This window comes from Lutra lutra, chromosome 1, assembly GCF_902655055.1.
Source record: "Lutra lutra chromosome 1, mLutLut1.2, whole genome shotgun sequence".
Classification (NCBI taxonomy): Eukaryota; Metazoa; Chordata; class Mammalia; order Carnivora; family Mustelidae; genus Lutra; species Lutra lutra.
This window is the reverse complement of record NC_062278.1, coordinates 209,128,711-209,155,123: the sequence shown is the minus strand read 5'-3', so window position 1 is coordinate 209,155,123 and position 26,413 is coordinate 209,128,711. Positions and strand designations below refer to the sequence as shown.

The window sequence follows — 26,413 nt, the reverse complement described above, 5'->3', positions numbered from 1 at the left end:
AAAAAAAAAAGAAATTCCACTGAGATAGAGGGTCCCTGAAATTTTGTCAGATTGACTTCCCATTTTCCTGTATGTGAATGTCTTGCCAATAAGCCTAGAGGATTTTCTCCTTCCTTGCTAGGCTCAATCAACATAAGGCTACTGACGTCATGGCCCCGAGTGGTATCTCATGGAAGGGATGCCTGATACCTAAATTGTGACATAAGGCTGGAGAGTGGGTACAGCCCTGAGATAGGACCAGGAAGGTTTACTGCTGGCTTTGCCAGCTGGAAGCAAACTACTTCTGGTGGGCCTTAGGGATAGGATAGGAGAAAAAGACATTTGCCTGCCCAAGAGCTGCCCACCAGGTACCAAGGGGTGTGTTCATTTGCTTCAGCAGTGAAACCACATCGGTAGAGCGGCTGCAATTAGCGTTACCACCTGGTTGAGCTTGCAGTAATCCATCAGCATGCTCCCAGCTCCATCCGTCCTCTGCACAAGCCTCATAGAAGTGTTGAATGGGAATGGAGTGAGAATCCCCACCCCTGTATCTTTTAAGTCTTTGGTTGTAGCCCTGATCTCTGGAATCCCAAGAGTGTCACTTTGGTTTACCATTTTCTTAGGTGGAAGAATTTCTAGTGGCTTTCCCTTTGCTATACCCCCTCCCCCCATAATAACCCTTACTCCACAGGTCGGGGAACCAATAGATTCTGCTAAGTGTACTTATTCCAACTGTGCATTCCAGAACTGGGGAAACAACCACAGGATGGGTTTGGGGACCCCTGGACCCACCTCCAGAAGGCCCTACTCTGATTGGCGGACAACAGTGATGTTTTGGGTCTCCTGGAATTAGTGTCAGTTTAGAACCAGTGTCCAGGGATCCCTGGGTGGCTGAGTCGGTTAAGCATCTTCCTTCAGCTCAGGTCATGATCCCAGAGTCCTGGGATCGAGTCCCATATGGAACTCCTTGCTCAGCGGGGAGCTGCTTCCTCCTCTACCTGCTCTGCCTGCCACTCCCCCAGCTTGTGCTCTCCCTCTCTGACAAATAAATAAAATCTTAAAATAAGTAAGTAAGTAAATAAATAAATAAATAAATAAATAGAGCCAGCATCCAGTAATCCCTGAGAAGTCTGATTAATCCCTTTTCCCCAGTGCACAGTCACCCTGGTAAAGGACCGGCCATAGGTCCCACGGGGGAGGCTGAGAGAAAGATTGATAGTATAAATTTTCAGTAGTATACTGGGGTCTTTCCTCAAGGTGACCCTGCCTCCCTTTTATTCAAGGGACTTAGGTTTGTGAACTGACTCAAGTCTGTCTAGAAGTTGATTGAGGGGCTATGACTCTCTGTTTTTATGATTCAAGTTAGACTTTTGTTCACTGGATCTAGAGCTCCTCTGCTTATACAGAACAAATAAGAATTTAGTGAGTTTCCCATCTATTTCACCTGTGGGAATACCATGATCAACTAGCCCAAACCACACACTATTCTGTGGGTCAGACTTTTCTGATTGCTCCTTTGACTCTGCTATCCATTATGGTAACCACACCTACCTTGTCTTTGGTGATTGAGGGCCACCACCAGGCCCCTACCACCCCAAAGTCCAATTACTCTCATTACATTTAGGTTCCCCAAGTCAGGGGCCACAGTTGCCACTCTAAGTTCTGGCCTACAGAGATGAGTGATCAGAGAGCTCATCTCAAGGATGCTGGGGCTCTCCCCAAGCCCTGCCCTCACAAATTCACCTCTCACAGTCATAGAGAAAAGTGTGTCCTCTGGAACCTCTGAAGGTGGTCTTAAACAGCAATCCACTCTAACATTCCAATCTCCGGTAAGTTTTTTACTTCTTTTCTCTATTGTAAACCATAGTTAACGTTAAATTGTTTATTTCTCCTTTCAATTTTATCCCATTTCGCCTCATGTATTTTGGGACTTTGTTGTTAGGTGCATATATGTTTATAATGGTTATATCTTCCTAATACATTGAAACATTTATAGTTATATAATGTTCTTTGTCTTAACAATTTTCATCTTTCATTTATTTTATCTGATATTAGTATAGCCAATTCCGCTCATTTTAGTTTTTGTTTTCATGGACTATCTCTTTCTATCCCTCTACTTCCAAGCTATTTATGTTGTTGTTGTTGTTTTTTTAAAGATTTTATTTATTTATTTGACAGACAGAGATCACATGTAGGCAGAGAGGCAGGCAGAGAGAGAGAGAGGAGGAAGCAGGCTCTCCACTGAGCAGAGAGCCCGATGCGGGGCTCCATCCCAGGACCCTGAGATCATGACCCGAGCAGAAGGCAGAGGCTTTAACCCACTGAGCCACCCAGGTGCCCCGTGTTGTTTTTTTTTATATTAAGATTTTATTTATTTATTTGACAGACAGAGATCACAAGTAGGTGGAGAGACAGGCAGAGAGAGAGGGGGAAGCAGGCTCCCTGCTGAGCAGAGAGCCCGATGCAGGGCTCTATCCCAGGACCCCGGGATCATGACCTGAACTGAAGGCAGAGGCTTTAACCCACTGAGCCACCCAGGTGCCCCAAGCTATTTGTGTTTTTGAGTCTAAAGTGACTCTCTTGTAGACAGCATCTAGTTGGACCATTTTTTTTAAAGACTTTATTTATTTGACAGACATTGAGAGAGAGCATGAGCAGGGGGAGGGGCACAGGGAGAGGGAGAAGCAGGGACCCTGAGATCATGACCTGAGCCAAAGGCAAACACTTAACTGACTGAACTACCTAGGCACCCCTAGTTGGATCATTTTTTTTTAAAGATTTTATTTATTTATTCGAGATAGAAAGAGATCAGAAGTAGGCAGAGAGAGAAGGGGAAGCAGGCTCCCTGCAGAGCAGAAAGCCCGACATGGGGCTCGATCCGGGGCTGGATCCCGGGACCCTGAGACCATGACCTGAGCTGAAGGCAGAGGCTAAACCCACTGAGCCACCCAGGCACCCCTGAATCATTTTTTTGTTTGTTTGTTACATAAATTAACCCATTTATTATAGGCTAGCAATGTTTCAAATGGCGGCGCTTCTACTGGTCTTTCAACTCCTTCAGTCTTCTGATGGCAGACTTTACTGTGACAGAAGAAGTGGTGTTGTAGGTCCAAGCGCCACCAGAGACGGTTTTCATGCAGGAGCCACAATGCCAGATCCCCACGGCTCATCTTTTCATCTTGGTTTTGTCACAGAAGGAGCAAGTGTACTTGGCGTGCTGGCTTATCTCAATCTTCTTCACCATCTTCCTGAGGGAGGCACCATAACGGGTCCCGTATTTGCTCACGATTCCGACCTTCTTGGTGCGTTTAGCCATGTCGCCTCAAACTAGGTCTGAGACCCGAGAGGACTGGATCATTTTTTTTTTTAAGCCATCTGACAATCACTGCCTTTGATGTGAAGAGTTTAATCCATTTACATTTAAGTAATTACTGATAAGGCTTATTGCTGTCCTGTTGCTATTTGTTTTTTATATGTCTATGTCTTCCCCGCCAACAATTTCTCCATTATCAACTTTTTAAATGTTAAATAGATAATGTTTCAGTGTATTATCCAAAATGTCGTTTTGCAAATGTGACTGTATGTAGAAATTAAGGAGGAAATCCCTAGAAGTGGAATTGCTAGGTCAAAGGATGGGAGGAGGAGGCATTTAAAACTCTGATAGGTGTTAGTAGGTGGGTTTTAAATGCTTCTATCAATCTAATTGAATATTTTCCAAAGAGGGCTTTGTGTTTTATTGAAACCATCCATTGGTTTGTTGGAATTTCTTCTTAAACTGTGACTTCCTGGGGACCTAATTCTTCAATTACTATATTCCCACATTTTAATGCATGGTAAGAGGCCAGAAAAAAAGATGTAAAGAAAGAAAAAGGAACCTCTTATCATGTAGTGACAGGAATATTGGAAAATGAGGAACCAAATAGGATCAGGAAATTTTAGTGTAGCTGTGCAAACCCAGGAGCCCTGTGAACGGACTTCAAGCATTTAGAGGGCCCCAGAATCTTGCTACAAAAAGGGAAGCGGAGGTGGGGAGGTTCTCTGAGTCGCTATATAAAAAAAAGGAAGTTGAGTCCTCAAGTTAAGTTCATAAATCAGTAGCTGAACTTGGGACAAACTTTTACTGAACACTTACTGTGTGATGGCATTATTCTCCCCTTGGGGAAGACTGTGTGATGTGAACAAAGCCAACCTCTGTCCATGTGGAATTTTCCTTTATAAATACTTAAGGTAGTGAATAAGTTCATGTATTCTTCATCCCATTTTTTAAAATATTATTTTTTTAAGATTCTATTTTTAAGCAATCTCTACACCCAACATGGGGCTCGAACTCACAGTCAGGAGATGGAGTGACAAGCTACACTCACTGAGCCAGTCAGGTGCCCCTCTTCATCCCATCTTTTTTTTTTTTTTTTTTTTTTAAGATTTTACCCATTTGAGAGAGCGAGAGAGTTGGAAAGAGCACCAGGAGCGGGGAATGGCAGATGGAGAGGGGGAAGCAGACTCCCCACTGAACAGAGAGCTGGAGGCTGGGCTGGATCCCAGGACCCAGGGATCAGGACCTGGGGCGGAAGTCATACGCCTAACCGACTGAGCCACCCAAGTGCCCCCTTCATCCCATCTTAATGGACAGTATTTCCCTAAAGGAAATTCTAAGCCCAGAGAGGTCAAGTCACTTGTACAAAGTCACACAGCTGGCAGGTGTCCAGGTCTGAATTTCACTGCACAAGTGCTCCCAATCACTTTGTTATATACTGCCTCTGAACAGTAAGATTAAAAGTTATGTAGTTATAATTAATTATTACAATATGTCATGTTATTATAGCTAATATAATTATTATATTAATAGTTAACATTATTATGATTATCGTCGGAAGCAGCAGCAATCACCATTACCCTGAGCCAGGCTCCGTACTAAGGACTATCCTCATTCCTTTTATTCAAGCAATAAATACTGAGCACTGGTTCTGTGCCAGGCAAGCCCATTTTACAGATGGGGAAATTGAGGCAGGGAGCTTCTCTCAGAGATGGAGGTACATCGTCCTTGCCAAGCCTCCTCAACTGGGTGTTCCGACACCACCTTTGTAAATCAACCAGATAGTGCTCAATTAACCCGAGGCACAGTCGCCACCCCTACGGAAGCAACCACCGCAGCCAGGCCGCGGGGCGCCACTGAGCAGCGGTTGGGGCGGTACCACGTCCTCGTGCGGCCGGCGAGACGGCGGTTAAAAGCCCCGCCCCCCCGCGCCTGCGTACTAAGTGTTCCGCCGGCCTGCTCGGCTGCGGGCGTCCGCGAGAAGCGCGCGCGCCTGCGCCGGCGTCGGGCTCGCGCACGCGCACCTGCGCCGGCGTCGGGCTCGCGCACGCGCACGACGACGGCGGCGGCGGCGGCGGCGGTTCCTGCCGGGGGCTGCGAGCGGCGGGCGGCTCCGAGGGGAGAAGCGGCTCTGAGGGGCTCGGCGGCAGCGGCGGCTCGGCACGCGTGGCTCTTGTCCCGGCTCGCGCCGCGGCAGGCGTTTCAGTCCGGTTTAGGAGCGTGGGCGCGGCGGCGGCGGCGGCCCGAAGCCTGCGGCCTAGGCCTCAGCGCGGCGGCGGGCTCGAGTGCGGCGGGGAGCCGGTCTGAGGGCCCTACTCGGAGGCACCATGAGCGTGGAGGCGTACGGGCCCAGTTCTCAGACGCTCACCTTCCTGGACACCGAGGAAGCCGAGCTGCTCGGCGCCGACACACAGGGCTCGGAGTTCGAGTTCACCGACTTCACTCTCCCCAGCCAGACGCAGACGCCCCCGGGTGGCCCCGGCGGCCCCGGAGGAGGTGGCGCGGGCGGCCCGGTAGGCGCGGGCGCAGGAGCTGCGGCCGGACAGCTGGACGCGCAGGTGAGCTGCACATGGCGGCGCCGGAAGCCCGGGCCGGGCCTCGGCGCCTGGGAACTTTCTCCGGGTCCCGCACTCTGGCCGGGTCCGGAGTAACCTGTCCCTGGTCTTCCACTCAGGCCCGGGCTGACCTTCCCCGGGTCCCCCCATTCCGGCCGCGTCCGGAGTAAACTGCCTAGGTTCTCGGTCTTCAGCTGGGCCCAGGTAGATCTGTTTAGAGTCCGGCTCTGGTTCGGTCCGGGTGATTTGCTCAAGACATCTCAGGCCGCGTCTTAGGTCACCAGCCCGAAGTCCCTTCCGGGCGTGTCCGAGGTGACCTGCCCTCGATCTGTCCCTGGCCAGGTCGGGGGTGATCTGTCTCCGGGTTTCCCTCCTGCTGGGTCCGTGCCCTGCTCAAGCCGGCTCTCGGGGTGGTGATCTGCCCCGTTCCCCTTGTGGCGGATTCGTCCTCCCTGCCCCACCCCCCACCTGTGGTTTCCCCCACCTCCCTAATCATGCCCGCTGAGCTACGGGTTCAAATTTACCCGGGCTCGGGGACGCTGGAGAGGGGAGGGTTGAAGCTCCCAGAGCAGAAACGGAATTTTGTTCTCCAGTGGAGAAGCTCATACGCGGTAACTATTGAGATTATTCGAGAGACAGGTTGCGTTTTGTTTTTCCTCCTTGCATTGCCTGTTGCTGAAACCGACCTGTTATGTAACTCCACAGCCCTGCCTTGGAAAAGTTAGGCTTGAGTTTTTTCCTCCAGTGGGGCAGAGATAGTGGGTTTTACATAAATGGTACTGCCACGTGGGACAGTTTGTTTTCAGTGATGTGAATGTTTAGGGAAAGCTACTTAAGTATTTTAAGTTTGGGTTTGTGTTATGGAAAGTATCACACTCAGCCTTCTTGAACCTAGGTCCCTGCCCTGAAGAGGCAGAGGGAACTGGCTGGGGTCTTGGGCTGGGATCCCTTGTCACAGGAGTCCCTTGGCATGAGGACCCACTGTCAGGGCTGGGGGAGCCACCCCATCTCAGCCTCAGTGAGCTCAGACTCTGGGAGGGCTTGCATTCTAGTTGACTGAGTCACTCCCGTGGGTAGACCACCCACTTGGATTTTCTTTTAGCCCCTAATAGAAGCAGAAAACATTTGACTCATTCTAACCCCAGATTCCTTAAAAATAGATGCCTAATGGGCGGAGCATCAGGGAGACAGGTGTGCAAGTATGTATGTTTTTTCAGTTTGGTTTACATATGGTGGAGGAAGGTAGAGTCGGGAGAGTTTGCCTGGAGAAATCAATGAGCTGTTGGAGGCTCATAACAACACCTGTAGTTTCATACTCTGTAGACCTCTCTTGTTTCCACAGCTGTGAAAAGGGGGTATAGGAGTTTCATTTTTGTTGTTTTTAAACATGCATGAAATCTGGACTCATGTTTAGGTGGACCAGATAGTGCTGTCTATAACTTGTCTAGAAGGCTGAGGAGAAAGAGCTCTCAGTTGAGCAGTGTGCCATGATTCATGGCAGCTCAGGAATGGGAAAGGTAATTGTTCTATTGGAAATTCTTTTTAAACTGTAACTAATGTAATACAGCAGCTCTGACTTCAAGTTTTGTTCCTTGCATTCTGTGGGCAATTAATTGCAGGGTGTGTCCTTCTCTTTAAGTTGAAATGATCTGTTTTTCTGCACCTGGACACTGACTGAGCTGTATAAAATAAGACCCTTAAAACTCTCCACTGTAAGTACATGTTGAGTTGAGCTCACTTGAGTTCTCATGACATCAAAAGGGTTTATCCTTCCTTGCCTTTAGTTAACTCTGATGACCCACTCACCTGTAGCCTACCTGTTGTGTTTGGGAAATGGGAGTAATTACCTTTGTATCGCAAGAGAAGGCCCTGAATTTGGGGACAGAAAAGTCTGAATAGAATTGGAAAATGGAAAAAAGTTGATTATCTCCTGTGCCAGTTGGTGGCATTGGCTGCCTACAACATCTGGGATTTTCCTTAATTGTCCTCAGGAGTTGGCTGTGTAGCTAATGGTATGATGGGGCTTTCAGAAAGACTAAAAAAACCCATTCTGAATGCCTTTTGATTTTATCTTACTGGGTGAGTGGCTGTGACTTATCAAATGCTGTGCAGCCACTTTGGTTTCACAGCTTTCTTGAGATAGCATTCATAGACTGTAGGGTTTGCCCATTTAGAGAGTACAGTTCAGTACCTTTTAATACATTTGCAGGTGTGCAGCCATCTCCATAATCAATTTTTGGACATTTTCATCACCCTGAAAGGAAACCCACACCTCTTAGCCTGTTCGTCCTGCCTTCTCCAACGCAAGGCAAGCACTAATCTTAATGTCTCGGGTTTACCTACTGTGGACATTTGATATAAATGATGATGTGTGGTCTTCTGTGTCTGGCTTCTTTCACTGAACACGTTTCAAGGTTCATCCATGGTGTAACACGAATCTACTCCCATTTCTTGCTGGGACTGAATAATATTTCATAGTACAGACAGACCACATTCTGTTTATCCGCTTACCTGATGGTGAACGTTTGGGTTGTTTCTGCCTTTAGTTGTTATAGGTAATGCTGCCGTGGACATTCGTGTGCAAGTTTCTGTGCGGCGGTAGGTGAGTTTGCTGGGTTGTGTGGTACCTCTGTGCGCGACCCTTCCAGCAGCTGCCAGACTGTTTCCCAACGTGCAGCCACATTTGATACCAGTTTTGCTTAGTTGGTTTTACCTGATAGTTTGTTTAGAGGCGGAATGTGTGTCCCTGCCAGAGTAGGAGAATGGCAGGCAGGGGTGACTCCTGCTGAGCTCTGAGTCCATTCAAATAACACTTGTTTTCTTTTTTTTTTTTATTAACATATAATGTATTATTTGTTTCAGAGAACATTTGTATTCTTGTTTAGGAAATAAAACTGGTATTTCTCAAAGCCCTTGAGATCCTGGGATGAAAAGTGCTGACATAATTCTGTCAAGTGTCTTAAGATACAAGGGACCATTTTCTTTTGCTTATCTAAGTCTTTCCTGGGCCATTTCCCTACCCCTCAAAGGGCAGGAAAGGTAATTTCAGAAGTGCTTTGCATAATAGCTGGTGTTACAAACCTTCTGCCGTGTCTAGTTGTCATATTTCCTTTTGATGGTCGCTATTGTCATGTTTTTTTCAAATATGGGAATTACAGTAAAAATCTGAGTTGGGAACACTACTTGACTTTAAAAGAGAGAAAGAAAAAGAAAGAACGAACAAACTATTGATACACACAGTGATGTGGCTGCATCTCAGAATAATTACACAGAGTAAAAGTACTGTGACCAAAAAAGTGTATACTCTGTGATTCTGTTCATAAAAAGCTCTAGAAAGTGCTAGCTAACTGGTAGTAATAGAAAGCAGATCAGTGGTTGGGGGAGGAAGGAAAAAAAGGAGGAAGGGATGACAAAGGGCATAAGGGGACTTGGTGGTAGATGTATTCATTATCTTGATTGTGGCTGTTTACATACATTGATGTATGTCAGTTTATAAAATGTACACTTTAAACCTGCACTGTTTATTGTATGTCAGTTATACCCCAGTGAAACTTGAAGACCACCCAGAGATACCACTACCCACTCTTAAGAGTGGCTCAAATTTTTTAAAAGGCTGGATGGAAAACCACTTGGAACTTTCATACCTTGCTGGTAGAATGGTTCACACCCACCTCTGTGGTCCAACAGAGAAGCAAAGGCAGTTGTCCACACATGGGGCTGCTCTGAGCCTTTATAGCTGCTTGGTTCGTGAGAGCCCGGATGGGAAACAGCCCCAGCGGCCATCCGCAGGTAAACAGATCAGCAGAGGCTCCTCATCGTTTGTAGTCTTCTCTAAGTAGGCTCTGTGCCCAGCTTGGGGCTTGAACTCATGACCCTGCGGTGAAGCATTGCTCGCTCTACGAACTGAGCCGGTCCCTATCGGTTGTAGTCTTGAGTACATACACTTGAGCTTCTTTTTCCTATTTAAGCAGTGAGATACTTGGCTAAAGAGTTGCTACTTGGGGACGCCTGGGTGGTTCAGCTGGTTAAGCAGCTGCCTTCGGCTCAGGTCATGATCCCAGCGTCCTGGGATCGAGTCCCACATCGGGCTCCTTGCTCGTCAGGGAGCCTGCTTCTCCCTCTGCCTCTGCCTAGCATTCTGTCTGCCTGTGCTCGCTCTTTCTCCCTCTCTCTCTCTGACAAATAAATAAATAAAATCTTTAAAAAAAAAAAAAAAAAGAGTTGCTACTTGGTCTTCAGAACCATAGTTGTGACTGCCTTCAGAATTCATCGTGGAAGGTACTGTGCTAACATATTCATGACCGGCTAGATAAACAGATCATCTTCTGCTTATTGGCATGTAGCTTATGAAGAGGAGGAATGAGTTTGATACAGTCCAGGGGTTCCTGAAAGTGGTGAGTTAAAAATTTGAGTGACTTTTTCCATCTGGTTTCGCGAACTCTCAGTTCAGCTGTGATATGAGCACACCTTGAGAAAATTGGAGATAAAAGGCTGATAACCTTGCAGGAGCTGTGGCAAGTGTACGTCCGGCACTTTCCCCTTATTGGATTTCTTGGGTTTGTTTCCAGATGGTTAGAACTCTATGGGCTATTAGGGGAGAGGAAGGGCTTATGTGTCAGTCACATAAGCGAAATGACTTCTTACTTTATTTACCCCAATTTCTTAACCCAGATTCAGTATGATGGAAGGCAAAATTAACACTAGTACAATATCAATATATTTTTTAAAGATTTTATTTGTTTATGACAGAGAGATCACAAGTAGGTGTGTGGGGGGGTGGGAAGCAGACTCCCTGCTGAGCAGAGAGCCTGATATGGGACTCAGTCCCCGGACCCTGGGATTATGACATGAATTGAAGGCAGAGGCTTAACCCACTGAGCCACCTGGGCATCCCTACAATATCAATATTAACCGAAAAAGTTCTCTTTCTGGCTCCCACAGCAACAACAACACAACAAGGAGACATCTTTCTAATAGCTTTATTGAGGCATGATCACATACTGTAGAGTCTCTTGTTTGTATGTGTGCAACTCAGTGTTTCCTAGTAAATTTGGGGAGTTTGATCATCCCACAGTTGTTCATTGTCTTTGATTCTCCTTCACTTCTCTTTTTCTTTCCTTCTCCTTCATTTTTGCTCCTGTTAATCTTTGTAGTGTGTCCTCAGTGGCTCTAATGTAGGGAAATGGAGTGATCCTGTGCTCAGCCATTCCCAGCCACATGTTGGGGAGATTCACCGCCTTGTGTGCCGGGCCCTCCACTTGAGCCTGGCCGCACTGCTTTCAGGGTGAGCCTGGGCGCCCTCATATACCTGTTCACGTCTCCTCTTGTCTCCACTGTACAGGCTGTCCGGCCGGCCTCTTTGGCATGGTCCTTGGCTCTTGCCACTCTCAGCAGTTCTTATCTCCTTGCCTTGCTGAGCGCTGTGAGGGCTGGAGGTCAAAGTGAATCCTTTGCCATCTGTAGCTGTTTGGTTAGAGATGACAGGTGCTGGCCAGACTGCAGTTGACCTTCGGGATCATGAGGACCCAGAAAAGGGAGTGGTTTGCACTGCACAGGGAACGCCTTTATAAGTAGTGGTCCTTGAGTTGTTCAGGAAGGCATGCCTCCTAGGGAGAGCGGGGAGCATGGGGCCCTACACTTGGCTTGGTGTAGAGGGAGAGTGGGTGCAGACACAGGCACGGATGCCATGCCAAGATGCTTGGGCTGAATCCTGGGGCCTCATGGAGCTGTGGAAGTGCTGGGACCTCACTTCCCTTGGAGAAAGGGCCCTTAGATGGTGGGTAGACCCAGCAGAGTGTGGGTGAGGTCAGAGGGGCGTGCAGGCTGAGTGGCATGGTGCTCAGATGTTTGCCCATGTGTGCTAGTGTGTGTGCATGAGCTACCACTGTACCAGGTGGCCAGAGTGGCCACTCCTCCTGGGACGGGTTCACTATACTGGATACCCTGTTGGCCCTGAGTCCTCAGAAGGAATTATGGCTAGAGCAGACATGAGTTCCTGTGTGTGGTTTTCATCAGGGCCCAGGATCCCCCAAGGGTGAGGCAGGGCTCTCCTCTGAGGGAGGTGTGGGGTGGTGCTTCTGGTTAGCGGAGCCTTTGGAGGCACTGCCCTGAGAGGAGGGGCAAGAGGCCCCACCAGGGCAGCACGCACAGAGGCTGGAGGGGGCAGATTCTGGGCTGTGGCTCTCAGCTGGGGGGGCAGTTGGGGTGGTCACCGTGGCAGGGTGGTCTTTTGGTGGTGCGCGGTAGTCCTGACTACAGAGACGGGTCATGACACCTAGCTCTGCTCAATGGGACCCAGAACAGAATGTGTCCTAGAAGGTGCAGAAGGGCAGCGAGTCTGGCTGAGTCTTTGGTGTTCCTTTCCAGGTCTCAGGGTCCCCGTCGTGGTGGGGGGGGGGGCTTTGAACTCTTCTTGCCAGAGGAGCTTTTGTTGAGAACAGAACCCTGCTACCTCTGATAAATACTGGGGTCCTAAGTCCTGGGACCCCATGGCTGGGAAAGGGTCATTGTGCCATTCATATGTGTTGGTCTGGTAGCAGCTTGTGAGCTGGACTACTGAGCCAAGCCAGGCTTCTACGATCCCTGCAGACTGTTGCCAGGATGGCTTCTAGACATAGGAGGCTTGTTGAGCTCTGTGGGCAGCCCTTTGTCACAACTGAGGACGGCACCTTCCCCTCTGCTTAGCTCTTCGCAGAGCTCAGCTGCCGGGATGACAGTGAATCTGGGGAGGTGGCTTTCCGTATCCGAGACTGGAAGGTGTTTGGTCAGAGCTGTGCTTGTTTTCCATTACTCTTTTTGAGTGTGTGGCTCCACGGAGTTAACCTGGATTCCAGGAGGCCGCCTTGTCCAGCCGTATTGTGTAAAAATGTTAATTATGAATTCTCTATAAGTAAAACAAACCCTGATACCCATTTCCTCAGTTCAGCGGTTGTGAAGATTTTCCTCTCCCCATTTCTCTTCTAAAGCAAATCCATCTCGTCATTTCACCCTTCCTTCTGAGGTTGAGCCATAGGAGTTAGTGATACCCAGTCATTGTGACCTCTCGTATTTAGCATGCAATTCTAGAAATGAAAGGCATCTTTCAGGGCGCCTGTGTGGTTCAGTCGGTTAAGTGTCTGCCTTCAGCTCAGGTCATGATCCCAGGGTCCTGGGATTGAGCACCCTGTTGGGCTCTCTACTCAACAGGGAGCCTGCTTCTCCCTCTCCCACTCCCCCTGCGTGTGTTCCCTCTCTCGCTGTGTCTATGTTAAATAAATAAATAAAATCTTAAAAAAAAAGGCATCTTTCTTTCACAGCACTGCTGTTGTCAGAGGAACAGCACGACAGTAGTTTTTCTGGGATCATCTAATACATGGTGTTTCCCTATCTCCACAGTCAGATTCTCACCAATCAGAAAATGGCTTGGCTTGGTCTGGTTCTTTGTGAGGTCCAGTATTAATGTGATTGTCTTGTCTCTGGTCTCGCTCTCCAGGGCAGCCCCTTCCTCTTCCTTTAACACCCCTGAGGTGGGGTTCAGTCTGGGTCATTGTCCTGTGAAGTATCCTGGTTTTTGGACTGAGCCCCCATCACACCCTGGCTGCTCCCTGCAGGTGTGGAGTGGGCTCCTTTGAGAGTGGTGATCCCCAGGGCTGGGCAGGCAGGGGCAGCCCAGGATGAGCTGGGGATACTTCGGACATGTCAAGGATACTTGGAGCATTGAAATAAGCTATAGGGCTGAATTCAGCATGCTGACCAGAGAAAGGGTCCATTATAAAGGGAGAGGCCAGTGAAGATCCTTTTCCCTTTCCTTTCCTCTTTGTTTCTTTCCTTCCTTCCTTCTTTCTTTCTTTCTTTCTTTTTTTTTTTTTTTTAAGATTTTATTTATCCATTTGTCAGAGAGAGAGAGAGAGAGAGAGAGCACAGGCAGACAGAGCGGCAGGCAGAGGCAGAGGGAGAAGCAGGCTCCCCACAGAACAAGGAGCCCGATGTGGGACTCGATCCCAGGACTCTGGGACCATGACCTGAGCCGAAGGCAGTGGCCCAACCAACTGAGCCACCCAGGCGTCCCTCCTTCTTTCTTTCTTAAGATTTTATTTATTTGTCAGTGACTGAGCACAAGCAGGGGGAGTGGCAAAGGGAGAGAGAGAGAGAGAGAGAAGCAGGCTCCCCGCTGAGCAGGGGACCCCCCACCCCCACCCCCATGCTGGGCAATGACCTGAGCCGAAGGCAAATGCTTAACTGACTGAGCCACCCAGGTGTCCCTGAAGATCCTTTTCATCCAGATTTCATCCAGAACCTGGGGACCACTCTTTCAAGTGGGACCATGTGACATCATCTTTGTGGGTCAGAAATGGTTGACTCTCAGCCATTACATGTGGTTAAAACTAATGAATTGAAAGCTAAAGAGACATCAACACGTCTTGAATGTAAAAAACTATAAAAGACATTAGGATTTGTGGGCATTGGGGAATTGTGACTATGCTTACTAGATAGCAGTATTCTGTCGGTTTTATCAGTATTATTCCTGAGTGGGAGGCTTGTGATTGTGTGGAGAAAGTGCTTGTCTTGGGGCCTGTGACTCTGAAATGGATTGGGAAGGTAAACGTGTGTGTTCAAAGCAAGTATGGCAAAATGCGAGTGACTGGTGGATCCAGGTGATAGGTGTGTGAGGTGTTCATTCTCTGTAGTTTTGAAACTTTTTCCGAAGCTAGGGGGAGGCCAAAACTTCTGTTAGCCTTTTCCTGAGGTGAGGCTCAGGGGTTCTGCCACTGCCCCCCTGCCTTGGGCCACACTGAGAGAAAGGTGATTTCCCACTCTTTATTTAAACCTTGGGATAAAAAAATACTTGATGAATTATTTTATATTCCAGCCTTTAGGCTTTTGGATGTGAAGATACAGCCTACACTATGAGGGCCTCCTGGGGTGTGGGCTCCTTTCTAGGTGTTGGGGTGATGGCTGGGACCCTTGCTATGGGGCCCCACAGATGGGTCAAGGGAGGCCTCCCTAGGAGATGCCCTGTGCACTGAGATCCAAAGAACTGAGAGCCAGCTGTGCAGAAGCCAAGGGACAGTGAGTGCAAAGACCCTGTGGCACTGGCAGACTTGGACTGAGGGACTGTGAAAGATCCATTTCTTTCTGAGTGGTACAGTACTTTTGGCGTAAAAATCTGTAGCCTAAAAGTTCTTAGCAGCACATTTAGGAGTAATTTTTGAATTTACATGCTTTTCCTCTGTGGGTCTGATGTGACCTCTCTTCCTGTTACTCTGCTGTGCACAGTCTGAGTTCTGTAGTCAGTTGTATGAAACGGTTCCTGGCAGAGACTGTCTGTAGGCCTTGATCAGCTCAGCAGCTCATAGGTTTACTTCAAATAGTACTCAGAGCAGAGGTGAAGAGGGAATCATTTTCCCAGTGATGTGGTGCCTGGAGGTAGGCTTTGCATTTGGTGGGATGGGGATGGTCCTGTCCCTCAGTCTAGCAGGCTCTGGGCTCCTGGCTGGAAGTGCAAGGTTGATAACCTCAGAGGACAAGGTCCCTTCTGTCCTCCCATCATGTCACCTGGCATGGGTTGTGGACCTTCTCTGTGCTGGGCACACTCTAGTGCTTTGTTTTAACTAATATAGTTTCTAAGGTCAAATGTATTTTTGAAGTTAATGTTTATCTTAAAACTTTCCAGAGAGTAGAGGGCGAAACTAACAAGCCAGCTGTAGAAGTCAGTTTGTATTGTGGCCCGATCATAGCTGGGGAGGAGTGGGGCTGAGTGGGAGCTGGAAGTGGGTATGTGGGGGGGGGGGGGCGCATGCACACATTTCCCAACCAGGAGGCTAGAGGGCTGCTGGGTCTTGGGAAATCTGGACTCTTCTCTCCAGCCTCCCCAGCTTTAGAGAGGTATGGAAAGTCTGCCTGACCTTATATCTGTATCATGTTGTCTCCCAAGAGTTCTGAGAGCAGACCTAAATTTCTTGCCCCTTATTAATCGGAAGGGGTGTGGTGTGGTTCAGGGAGCCTTCCCACGTGGCTGGTCAGGATGTGTCCTCTGCTGGTTCAAGCCTCCCCCTGAGGAGGGGAGGTGAACTGTGGGATCTGAGGCCCAAATGGGGCAGGAGTGGATTGAAAGAGGGCACCTGGGTGGTGTGCACTTTTCTGTATTACTCTAGGTACTAATTCTGTTATTTCAGGAAAGTAAATATTCAGATATCACCAAGGGCATTTATTTATATGTAAAAGCTTATGCAGCCTGGTAAAAAATTTTATGAGTTGTTTTAGACAAGGAATCTGTAAGCATTTTCTTAAAGGACTAAATAGTAAATATTCTAGACTTTGTGGGACAAGAGGCAAAATTGAGGATATTATTAGTTATTTAATCCAACCATTTAAAAATGTAAGTACCATTTGAGCTTGAGAGGGGGGTCCCGCTTGCTGATTCCTTACTGGACTACCTTAGCCCTCTGTTGATCCTAGGTTTTACGGAGTTTTTCTGCTGAGATTAGATTGGAAAAGTAGCACATTTCTCTTTGGAAAGGTGAAAGCTGATCAAAGTTAAGTCATAGAAGGTGTCAATACCCATTTATCCAAGCTCAGGTTACCAGAGCTATGGAAAGAATAGTTTCAGATCAAGTAAAAAGAAGTTCAAGTTTCATAATATTCTTAAAACCTCTGTTACCTCAAATACTTGATAAACCAGTTTATTGGGTTTAAGGGGTCACAAATGTCGGTTTCTAATTGCTGCCTTCTGTATTGTGATATGTGTACTTCCTTCACTGCCGTTAAGGTGAAATCCAGGTGCCATAACTGGGCTACAGAGTTTCGGAAAACCAACCAGTGAGTGTGCCTGGGCACAGTCACACCAGGAGTGGTCCCTGCGGGTGGCCTCACACTAGCGTTGCCACTGCATGTGTCAGGAGAAGTGTTGTGAAACAGACAGGTGACTTTTTGAAGTGATAGCCAACTATCAGAATTTCAGAGCACAACTCAAAAAATCAAACAGTCGATTAAAAATGGGCAAAGGACTTCTTTTTTCCAAAGAAGATACACAAGTGGCCAACAAACAGATGAAGACATGCTCAGTTTCATTCGCTATCAGAGAAATGCACATCAAAACCTCTAAGAGACATCACCTCGCATTCATTAGGATGGCTATTTAAGAACAAACAAAAATGATAATGGGTATGAAGAGGCTGTGGAGAAGTTGTAATCCTTGTGCACCGTGGGTGGGAATGGAGAATAATGTAGCTTCTGTGGAAAATACTATGGCAGTTTCTTTTAAAAAGTTACACAGAGAATTACCATAAGATGTGGCAAGCCCACTTCTCGGCATATCCCCAAAAGAATTGAAAGTGGGGACTTGGTCTTTGTATACCATGTTCAGAGCAGCCAAAAGGTGGAAGAAACCCAAGAGCCCACTGAAGAATAAATGGATAAACAAAATATGTGTCTATTCAGTGAAATGTTACTCAGCCTTAAAAAGGGAAAAAAAATTATTTATTTTATTTTTTTTTTTTGAGAGAGAGCACATATGTGCAGCAGTGGGGGGAGAAGATGAAAAGGGAGAGAGAGAGAGAGAATCTCAAGCAGGCTGCACACCCAGCTCAGAGCCTGACGTGGGGCTTGATCTCACACCCCTAAGATCATGACCTGAGCTGAAATCAAGAGTCAGATGCTTAACTGACAGACCCACCCAGGTGCCCCAGCCTTAAAAAAGGAAATTCTGACACCTGCTACATAAAACATGGATGAGTGTTGAGGACATTGTGCTATTTGAAACAAGCCAGTCACAAAAGACAAACTATGAGACATTTATATGGTGTCTCTAGGGTATTCAGATTCACAGAGACAGAAGTTAGAATGGTGGGCTCCGGGGGCTAGGGGAGGGGAATGAGGAGCTGGTGTTTAATGGGAACAGATGAAAATTGGGCAGATGGAAAAGTGCTGGAGATGGATGGTGATGATGGTTGCAGAATAATATGAATGTACTTAATGCCACTGAGCTGTGCACTTAAAAGTGGTTACAGTTGGGACTCCTGGGTGGCTCAGTTGGTTAAGCGGCTGCCTTCGGCTCAGGTCGTGATCCCAGCATCCTGGGATCGAGTCCTGCATCAGGTTCCTTGCTCAGCGGGGAGCCTGCTTCTCCCTCTGCCTCTGCCTGCCACTCTGCCTGTGCTCACTCTGAGAAATAAATAAATAAAATCTTAAAAAAAAAAAAAAAGTGGTTACAGTGGTTTACACACAGTTTTAAAAAGAGATCAGGGATTCCCAAAGAAGTGCTTGTAATTATGTTACAGCACCATCTTTGCATTAAAATTCAAAAGTTGATTTTGATTTTTCTTTTTCTTTCTTTTTTTTTTTTCAAACAAAGTGTAGTTTTCTTCCATTTAATTTAGTTGTTGCCTACATGAAAAAAGCATGTTAAAGTAGTGGTAGAAGCTGTGAAATGGGGTTCTGGTCTGGGTGGAGACCATAATAGACAAAGATGTTGACCCCCTACTTAACCCAAATTCACCACTGCAATTTCCAGAATGCCCCCTAGGGGGCAACACCCCCTCCATTCCCACCTGCCCCCTCTCCATCCCCAAATGAACTGCTGTCTTTATTTTTTTTTTTTAAGATTTTATTTTCTTATTTATTAGAGTGCAAGTGTGTGAGTGGCAGGGGGCAAAAGGGGAGGGAGAGGAAGAGGGAAAGAATCCCAAGAAGACTCAGCAGCATGCAGCCCAGAAGCACAGGCTTGATCCCATGACCTTGAGATCATGACCTGAGCTAAAACCAAGAATCCAAGGCTCAACTGACTGAGCCCCTTAGGTGTCCCCGAACTGCTGTCTTTAGAATCTTAGAGGTGACTTGACTGGAGCAGTGGAGAGGGAAAGGCCCTGTGGGCACTGCTGGACAGAGCTGCACTGGCCTGAGCTGCCCACACGGCATGGCTCAAGGTGGCAGGGGCTCTTGGAGGGAGGGGGGCTGGTGTCTGATCCTCTCCCACAGTTCAGAGAAACCTGGCGCCTGCCCTGGGGCTCCTGTCATTCCTCCCTGTCCTTGTCACCACTCCATGCCCTTGCTGCCTGACCCAGCCTCATGTGGGAGATGTGTCATCCCCACAGGAGGGGGGAGATAACAAGGACTGTTGACTGCCACCCAGGGTTCCTGGAGATGGCTTTAGGAATGCCTGTTACTGCGAACTGAGTCTGGGTGCCTCTGAATGGACATGTGAGCTCAGCAGAAGTGCCTGTGAAATTCATGGCTGCTTGTTAAAGTTGCCTGTTCGTACGTTTTTGCTATTGTAACATATAAAAGGTAATATGTGTAGTAAGGATATAGCCTGAGTTCAGAGGGTAATCCTAAACATTGAACTTCTAATTCATAATGAAGACGGTCTGCTCTCTGGAAAGGGAAGCTGGCAGCGGAGGAAGTGTGTTGACTAACGGGGGAACTGCTCTCTCACATCTTCAGTGGACACAGCCTTTTCTTCTGGCTTAGGCTTTGGTGGGAACCTTCACTCTGGTGGGATTCCAGGCCTTGTGGCCTGACCTTGTGCAACTGTCCCCAGAGGGGATTGCAACTGCTTGTTGTAAAGTCATCTTGCTCCTTGCGGCCCCTGTCATGGGGACAAAAAAATCATCTTCAGCATCCTGGTTTGGTCATGGCTCTGTGACCAGGTGGGGTTGGACCTGGATATGCAGGAGGCAGGGTGGATGACCTAGGCCACTAGCACCCTGTTTTTGGCCAGGTGGGTTTAAAAGGGAGGTGGGAGAGTGTGAAAAGTCCATTCAGAAGAAGCTGAACTCTCTCAAGGTGGAGAGCGGGCCAGCGCTTCATGGGAAGGTCGTCATGGCTGCTCATTCTGAGGGGGAAGCTGTGGGCCTGGTCTAAGGGATGGAGAGCTGCAGCCTTGCATCGTGATGCTGCTGTTCTGCTGTAGGTCGGTGGACCAGAGGGCATTCTGCAGAATGGGGCCGTGGATGACAGCGTGGCCAAGACCAGCCAGTTGTTGGCTGAGTTGAACTTCGAAGAAGATGAGGAGGATACCTATTACACTAAGGATCTCCCTGTACATGCCTGCAGGTAAGTGCCGATGGCGGAGGCACGGACTCACGTCCCAGAGCTCTTGCATTCTGAGTGGGTTTGCCGGCTTTGGAAGCCCATGTAAGATGATGGATTGTGACATTTGTTAGTCCAAAATAAGAAGGTTCTTCAGGCCAGTGTATACATAGTCCTTGTTACTGGGCAGGAGGGTGGGATCAGCCCTCTCTGATACCCGATTCACCCAGAGGCCTTCAGTCAGGTCCTGGTGGGTCCCAGTACCTGTCCCACTCACTCATTCGAAATGAACTTACATTTGGTGAGGACTTGGGTTTAGAGAGTAAAAACAGCAGCTAAGATTTCTCTTACAAATAGATGATTGTAGGATACTTTAAAATATCTGCCTCTCTGATGAGTTCAAAATTCCCAAAAAGTTGGTATTAAATAGCCAGTGGCTAGAACTGCTTGCTGACCAAATTTGGAATTCTCACCTAGAGCAGGACCCATCCCTTGTCTTTGGACCCATAAGATGAGACTTGTGTTTAGTTTTTTGTTACACATACACAAGGAAATTGAAACCAAAAGAGATGAATTGATCTTGTTCAGGGCACTTGGCCAGTCAGGGCCACTCTGGGCCTGAGCCATGTCACTGTCTTGCCAACCTCCCAGGCCACTGCTCCTCGGAAGGTTGTACCCACCACAGGACAGAGTGCTGCTCCGTCCCCTGCTTTGTCGGGAGACACTTTTTTTTTAAACTTTATTTTGGGTTTTTGTTTTTAACTTTATTTTGGCTCTTTTCTTACTTGTTTACAAATGTTTTTACGTATGTGTTAATGATGTTTTCGTGTTCCTGTTATCTACACATTTGCCGGTGAAGTGGTTCTGGTAAAAGCTGCAGGTGCTTAAAGTTTGCATATGCCCTTACCCACCCAGCTGTCCCCATGGTGTGGGGGGTTGGAGGGAAGGTTCTTGGCTGGAGCACATTCTAGTTTGAGACTGAGGCTTGGCTTCATACACATATAGAATTCTGTGGTGAGCCGGTTTTTGTTTTTGATGTGTTTGTTGGTTTTCAGAAGAATGAGGCTGGGGGCTGTCTCGAGGTGCTCCTTGCAAGCTTGAGCTCAGGCTGCAACCTGCACCCAGCGACCCTCTGCTGCTGAGTCTGAGCGGAGTGTTCCCAGGAGCATGGCGCCCTCTGCCGGGAAGTGGAGCGTCTTGTGAATGCAGTGTGGTCCCAGCTTAACTCTCTGTGCCCAGAGCCAGGGATGCTGATTTCCCTGCTTCTAAGTCAGGGCTCCTGAAACTTAAGTCCGAGGTGGGGTAGCTAGGGGTTGCTTCCGGGCGTCAGACCTCTGCTGTTGGGTTCCCCTGGCACCTTCTACAGCTCTCATCCCCCACCTGGCAAAGGCTTTGCTGTTTCCTAGGGCCTCTCTCTCGGGAAGCCCCACAGCACCCTGTACCCCTTCCCTGCATTTGCAAGATCAGGACGCCTCTGCAGTTAACTGATTGGATTTTGCTAGTGGGATCGTTGGGTTTGAGTATGTGTTTAATGAAAAATTTAAAAATGTTGTAAGAGGAAAGAATTTTACATCCTGCCAAATTAAAACCAGAGAGAGACCTTCCAGCTTTAACTGTTGATGTTTTGACTTTTTTAGTTACTGCGGAATACACGATCCTGCTTGCGTGGTTTACTGTAACACCAGCAAGAAGTGGTTCTGTAACGGGCGTGGAAATACTTCTGGCAGGTAGATAATCAGACCCCGCATGTGTCTTTAATCAGTGCTGTGCTCAGATTTGTGTGTAAATTATGGAAATGTTGAAGCAAAAGCACAATATAAAATCACGCTAACAAACCTGGTTTTTTCCCTCCGCTGTGACTGGTTTAACTTGAAACAGATGGTGGTGTGTGAATGCCTTAATGTATTTACCCTTGATTTATTCTCTGTGGTTCTTTTATTATGCAAGTAGGGTTGGCTTAATTCTCATTCCCAGTTTTTATTTATATTTTTCTGCAAGATGAGCTCCTGGCACACCCATTCATCTTCATTACTGGGTGCCTGGGGAGGATGTTCCCAGGACAGTAATGGGCATCCATGGGAGCCGCTTCCTGAGAAGCCTCCCTCTGGCCTTAGCTCATCGGAGCAGTCCTGAGGCTAATACGGGCCAGATCCTGAATCATCGGATTAAATTAAGTTCACTTGACTATCGTCTCTGGGCTTCCCTTCCTGCTGTTGATCAGCAGCAGCTGTGACTGGGTCTCTTGTTTTGTGTTTTGTGTTTGGGGTGAGACCAGTTTTGTGCTGGTGCTTGGATTCCAGCACAGAATCCAGTCCTGGTGGCTCCTCCAGAGCTGCCGTGCTGTGTGACAGCTCACACTACTGTCACAGAGAAGCAGAGAAGAGTCTTGTAGGGCTCTAGGCCACTAGCAAGAAAGCAGCATCTTCTGGGGTTCGTGTTTTGGAGACATACAGTGACTAAAGCCCATAGGCAGGTTTATTTGCACAGAGCCCCCACCCTTGCTGTGTCTTCCACAGCTGCATGCCAGGGCTCACCATCTTGTGCTGCCTGAGGACACAGTGGTCAGATCTCGAGTTGTCTTAGAGTTAGCGATGCAAACTGTGGGATTCTGGGTGAGGCAAAATGGGCTGATGTTTAATTCTAAAGATTTGAAAGAAAAAGCATCTGCAGGGTAACCAGATTCATGTCCCATTTTCAGAATGTTCTGGGTAATTTCATCATTACTGTGGTTGCATTAGTTCCTCTCCTTCAGGAAAAGTAATTAAATAAAACTTCTTAGCTGGCAACCCCATCTTCCGGTCAGCAGAGCCAAGATCAGGGAAGTTAGTGAAAGGCCTCTAAGAGAAAACAGACTCCATCAGCCAGCACTGAGTGTTTGCATGAGGCCAGATGGTAGAAATGATGGGGCAGCCACTTGCCTTCAGGGAGCTTCCAGTATAATGGGGTGAGGTGGGTGTAGAAAAGACAGGAGGAAGTCAGTCTGGTAAAATGCCCAGTTGTGACAGCTTAGGAGGAGTGGGTGCTCTGTGGGTACAGAGAGTGGTGACAGCTGGTTAGATAATCTGACTGGCTTCCTGGGCTAGAACAGGCCAGAAAGGGTTAGAATGTGGAGCCTGAGCCGAAGCTTGCAACAGTAGGGGTTTCCCCGAGGTGCGGCCAGGCGGCATCTGACAGACCCGCAGCAAGGCTGTAGGTAGCTGGGAGAGACTAAGGCAGAGCCATGCACCACGCGTGGACCCCAGGCGAGGCGGGCTTGTCTTAGGTGGAGTTCACAAGCCCTGGGTGTCGGTGAGCTGTGTCCCGGAAATGGGAGGGACAGCAGAATCCTGGCCACGCGGCAGCAAGGAAGGAGCCGGGACAGCGTGGTTTCAGATGGTTTAGAGCGGCCCTGTGCTTCCTGAGAGTAGCCCTGAGCCCCGCTGCTCTATATTTTTTACTGCCCTCAGGTTTCTAATATGTTTGGTTATCAAGTTTCCTGGCCTGCAGCAAGTTAGGAGGGGCTGTTGCTCCTGGAAGCAGGCACAAGGACCCGGAGAAGCGATGGAAAGCAGCAGCCGCCGAGAAGCCTCCGCAGGCCGAGAGGAGCCGTGGAAGGGGCAGGCCTCTTGCCTCTCTGGGACAGCAGCCTTGGCCCCAGCCATAGTTCATTCAGGCCCTGTACAGAGGATTTCAGAAAGCAGGAACTAAAAAAATGGAGCAGGAACTATGTGAAACACGTTAGGAAAGTTTTCCTTAAAGGCTGTTCAAGTCGGATTGATTTTTGCGCTCAGTGGGGAGCCAGTTCAGGGGCGGGCTGGTCCCCTGGGACGCCAGATGGATGAGGTGTGACCGCCCCTGCTAATGGACTGTGAACGGTACCGGAACTTTTAACGGGGGGCTCGAAAATTGGAAGTGGTGAAAAGCCAAACTTTGGGTGTTAACTATTTATCATTTCCTGGTTTCAGCCACATTGTAAATCACCTCGTGAGGGCAAAATGCAAAGAGGTGACTCTGCACAAGGATGGGCCCCTGGGGGAGACAGTTCTGGAGTGTTACAACTGCGGCTGCCGCAATGTCTTCCTCCTCGGCTTCATCCCTGCCAAGGCCGACTCAGTAGTGGTGCTGCTGTGCAGGTGAGGGGGGCGCTCAGCCCCAGTGGGCGGAGAGGTGTGAGGATATTTGGGGGCTGGGGCTAGTTAGAGAACTGGGAATGCTGAGTAACTCTTCTGGGGTGTGTTCTGGTTAAATCATAAAAAGAATTCTGTAACAACAGTGTTAAGAGTTTTGAGAGTTCAGAGCTCAAGTGCATGGAGAGAGGCAATGTATTACTAACAATTTAAGGTAATACGATCACATAGTAAGATGTAGGGAACGTCACTTTGGGATGAAAGGTAAGCTTTGTGGGTGGAGGTCATCCTCACCTGGGCTCTTCCTGCCCTCGGTGTTTCTGTAGGCAGCCCTGCGCCAGTCAGAGCAGCCTCAAGGACATCAACTGGGACAGCTCCCAGTGGCAGCCCCTGATCCAGGACCGCTGCTTCCTCTCTTGGCTGGTCAAGATCCCTTCTGAGCAGGAACAGCTGCGGGCCCGGCAGATCACCGCCCAGCAGATCAACAAGCTGGAAGAGCTCTGGAAGGTGAGGGCCTGCTGAGAACGCAAAACCGCCTCAGCGTGGTTCTTGTCCAGGGAGAGCTGCTGGGAGTGTTTCTGGAACAGGAGATTCCGGAAGCAACTTGAGGGAGAGACTACAGTCTCTACCTGGAATGGCCCTTTGGTGGAATCCCACAGGCACCTTCTGCTGGGCCTCTGGGAAAGGGTAGCTCTGGTTGTTGGAATTTTTTCTCTTATTGCAGAGGAAGAGGGAGAGCAGAACTTGCCCTGGGTGGCTGTGGGTGCACATGTCAGGGGGAGCTGGGCCTGGGGAGACAGGACTGTGAGGGTGCTAGGAGACCTTGTTGGGCCTGTAACGTGTCTGAGCCAGGGTGACCCCGGGCCAGGGGTGAATGTTCGGGGGAAAAGGGGTCCAGGTCACAAAGGTCAGAGAGGCAGGGCCCACAACAGCTGGATGAGCAGAGGGGAGGGACTTCCTGGTTGGGTGGTGGGGTGTCTGCCCTGCCCGACAGACCCAGGTCTCTAGGGAAGCCCTTCTCTGGTTCTGACTGTTCAGCTTTTATGATAAAGTTTTAGTAATTGGGCTATAAATTTTAATTGCCTGTATAATCCAAAATCTTAACCCACTGAGCCACCCAGGCGCCCCAGAATCCAAAATCTTAAATGTGAATTTATTTTCACTTCAAGTGCAAGTCAGAATATTTCTCAAGTGTCTCTAGCAAGGTACCTTTCTGCTTCGATTTTTGGATGCCCAGAACTTTTTTTTTTTTTTTTTTTAAGATTTTATTTATTTATTTGACAGAGATCACAAGTAGGCACAGTGGCCTGCGGTGGGGGTGGGAAGCAGGCTCCCTGCTGAGCAGAGAGCCCAACTCGGAGCTCAATCCCAGGACCGCCCCCCCGAGATCACGACCCAGGCCGAAGACAAAGGCTTTTTTAACCACTGAGCCACCCAGGCGCTCCCTTTTTTTTTAAAGATTTTATTTATTAGAGAGATCACAAGCAGAGGGGAGGGGAAGAGAGAGAAGTAGACTCCCCGCTAAGCGGCGAGCCTGATGTGGGACTCTATCCCAAGACCCCAGAATCATGACCCGAGTCGAAGGCAGACGCTTAACCGACTGAGCCACCCACGCTCCCCAGAACTCTTTGACTTTTCCTGTTTATAGCTACACAGCCCAGATACTGTTCTGTCCCTGCCAGAGAAGAGTGTGTCACCCCTATTGGTGCAGCACAGGGTCAGGAGGAAACTGGAGGGCTGGGGGAAGAAGAAGGGCCTCCCCTTTTGTTTACACAGTCAGAGAACTAGTGGTCTTCCGGCAGCCCAAAAGTGGTATTCTCTCTCCTGGTTCAGGGGCTAGGCGTTTGTTGGGGAACGTAGCCATTTGATGGTCTAGGTGTGTCAGGCTGTGTCCCTGGGGTGACATCACCAGTATTTACCCTACTGGTGTAGCCCTGGGCAGGGGGAGGGTTAACGGCAATGGCAACGACTGAAGGGTGTGCAGAGACCCAGGCCAGTGTCTGTGTCCCTGTGCCCCGTATACTTCCCCATATGAGGACTTTCCTCATGGGGTGGATGCCACGGACAATGGTGCCCTCTGTACAATGCCGCCATGAGCTTGTTCTGACAGGTGACGGATAGGCCTTGCTCTTCTAGGGACTAGTGAGCCTGCCTGTAGTTCCTTTCATATATAGGCAAAAATGGGGAAGAACAGGCGCCATGCTTGTCTTCTAGGAAAATCCTTCTGCCACCTTGGAGGACCTGGAGAAGCCAGGTGTGGACGAGGAGCCGCAACACGTGCTCCTGCGGTATGAGGATGCCTACCAGTACCAGAACATATTCGGGCCTCTGGTCAAGTTGGAGGCCGACTACGATAAGAAACTGAAAGAGTCCCAGGTGATGTGGTGTGTGCAGGAGGGTTTCGGTCATTTAACACAGCATCTCTCCTAAGGTCTGGGGAGGGCGGTTTCCTC

The 26,413-nt window shown here is 48.6% G+C and overlaps 1 protein-coding gene and 1 pseudogene across 2 annotated transcripts in view; one reads left to right on the top strand and one right to left on the bottom strand.

Annotated features, from left to right (window-relative positions):
• Window positions 1-2,957: 2,957 nt before the first annotated feature.
• Window positions 2,958-26,413, bottom strand: part of LOC125081933 (60S ribosomal protein L37a-like) — a 30,158-nt pseudogene continuing 6,702 nt past the window's right edge.
• Window positions 5,339-26,413, top strand: part of UPF1 (UPF1 RNA helicase and ATPase) — a 37,693-nt gene continuing 16,618 nt past the window's right edge. For both annotated transcript variants that reach the window (XM_047696840.1, XM_047696830.1), the window contains exons 1-6: window positions 5,339-5,850; window positions 19,736-19,878; window positions 21,492-21,581; window positions 23,799-23,966; window positions 24,287-24,467; window positions 26,175-26,336. In XM_047696840.1, the coding sequence (XP_047552796.1) occupies window positions 5,620-5,850; window positions 19,736-19,878; window positions 21,492-21,581; window positions 23,799-23,966; window positions 24,287-24,467; window positions 26,175-26,336 (975 nt within the window). In that variant the 5' untranslated portion in view covers window positions 5,339-5,619. The remainder of the gene's footprint in view (window positions 5,851-19,735; window positions 19,879-21,491; window positions 21,582-23,798; window positions 23,967-24,286; window positions 24,468-26,174; window positions 26,337-26,413) is intronic.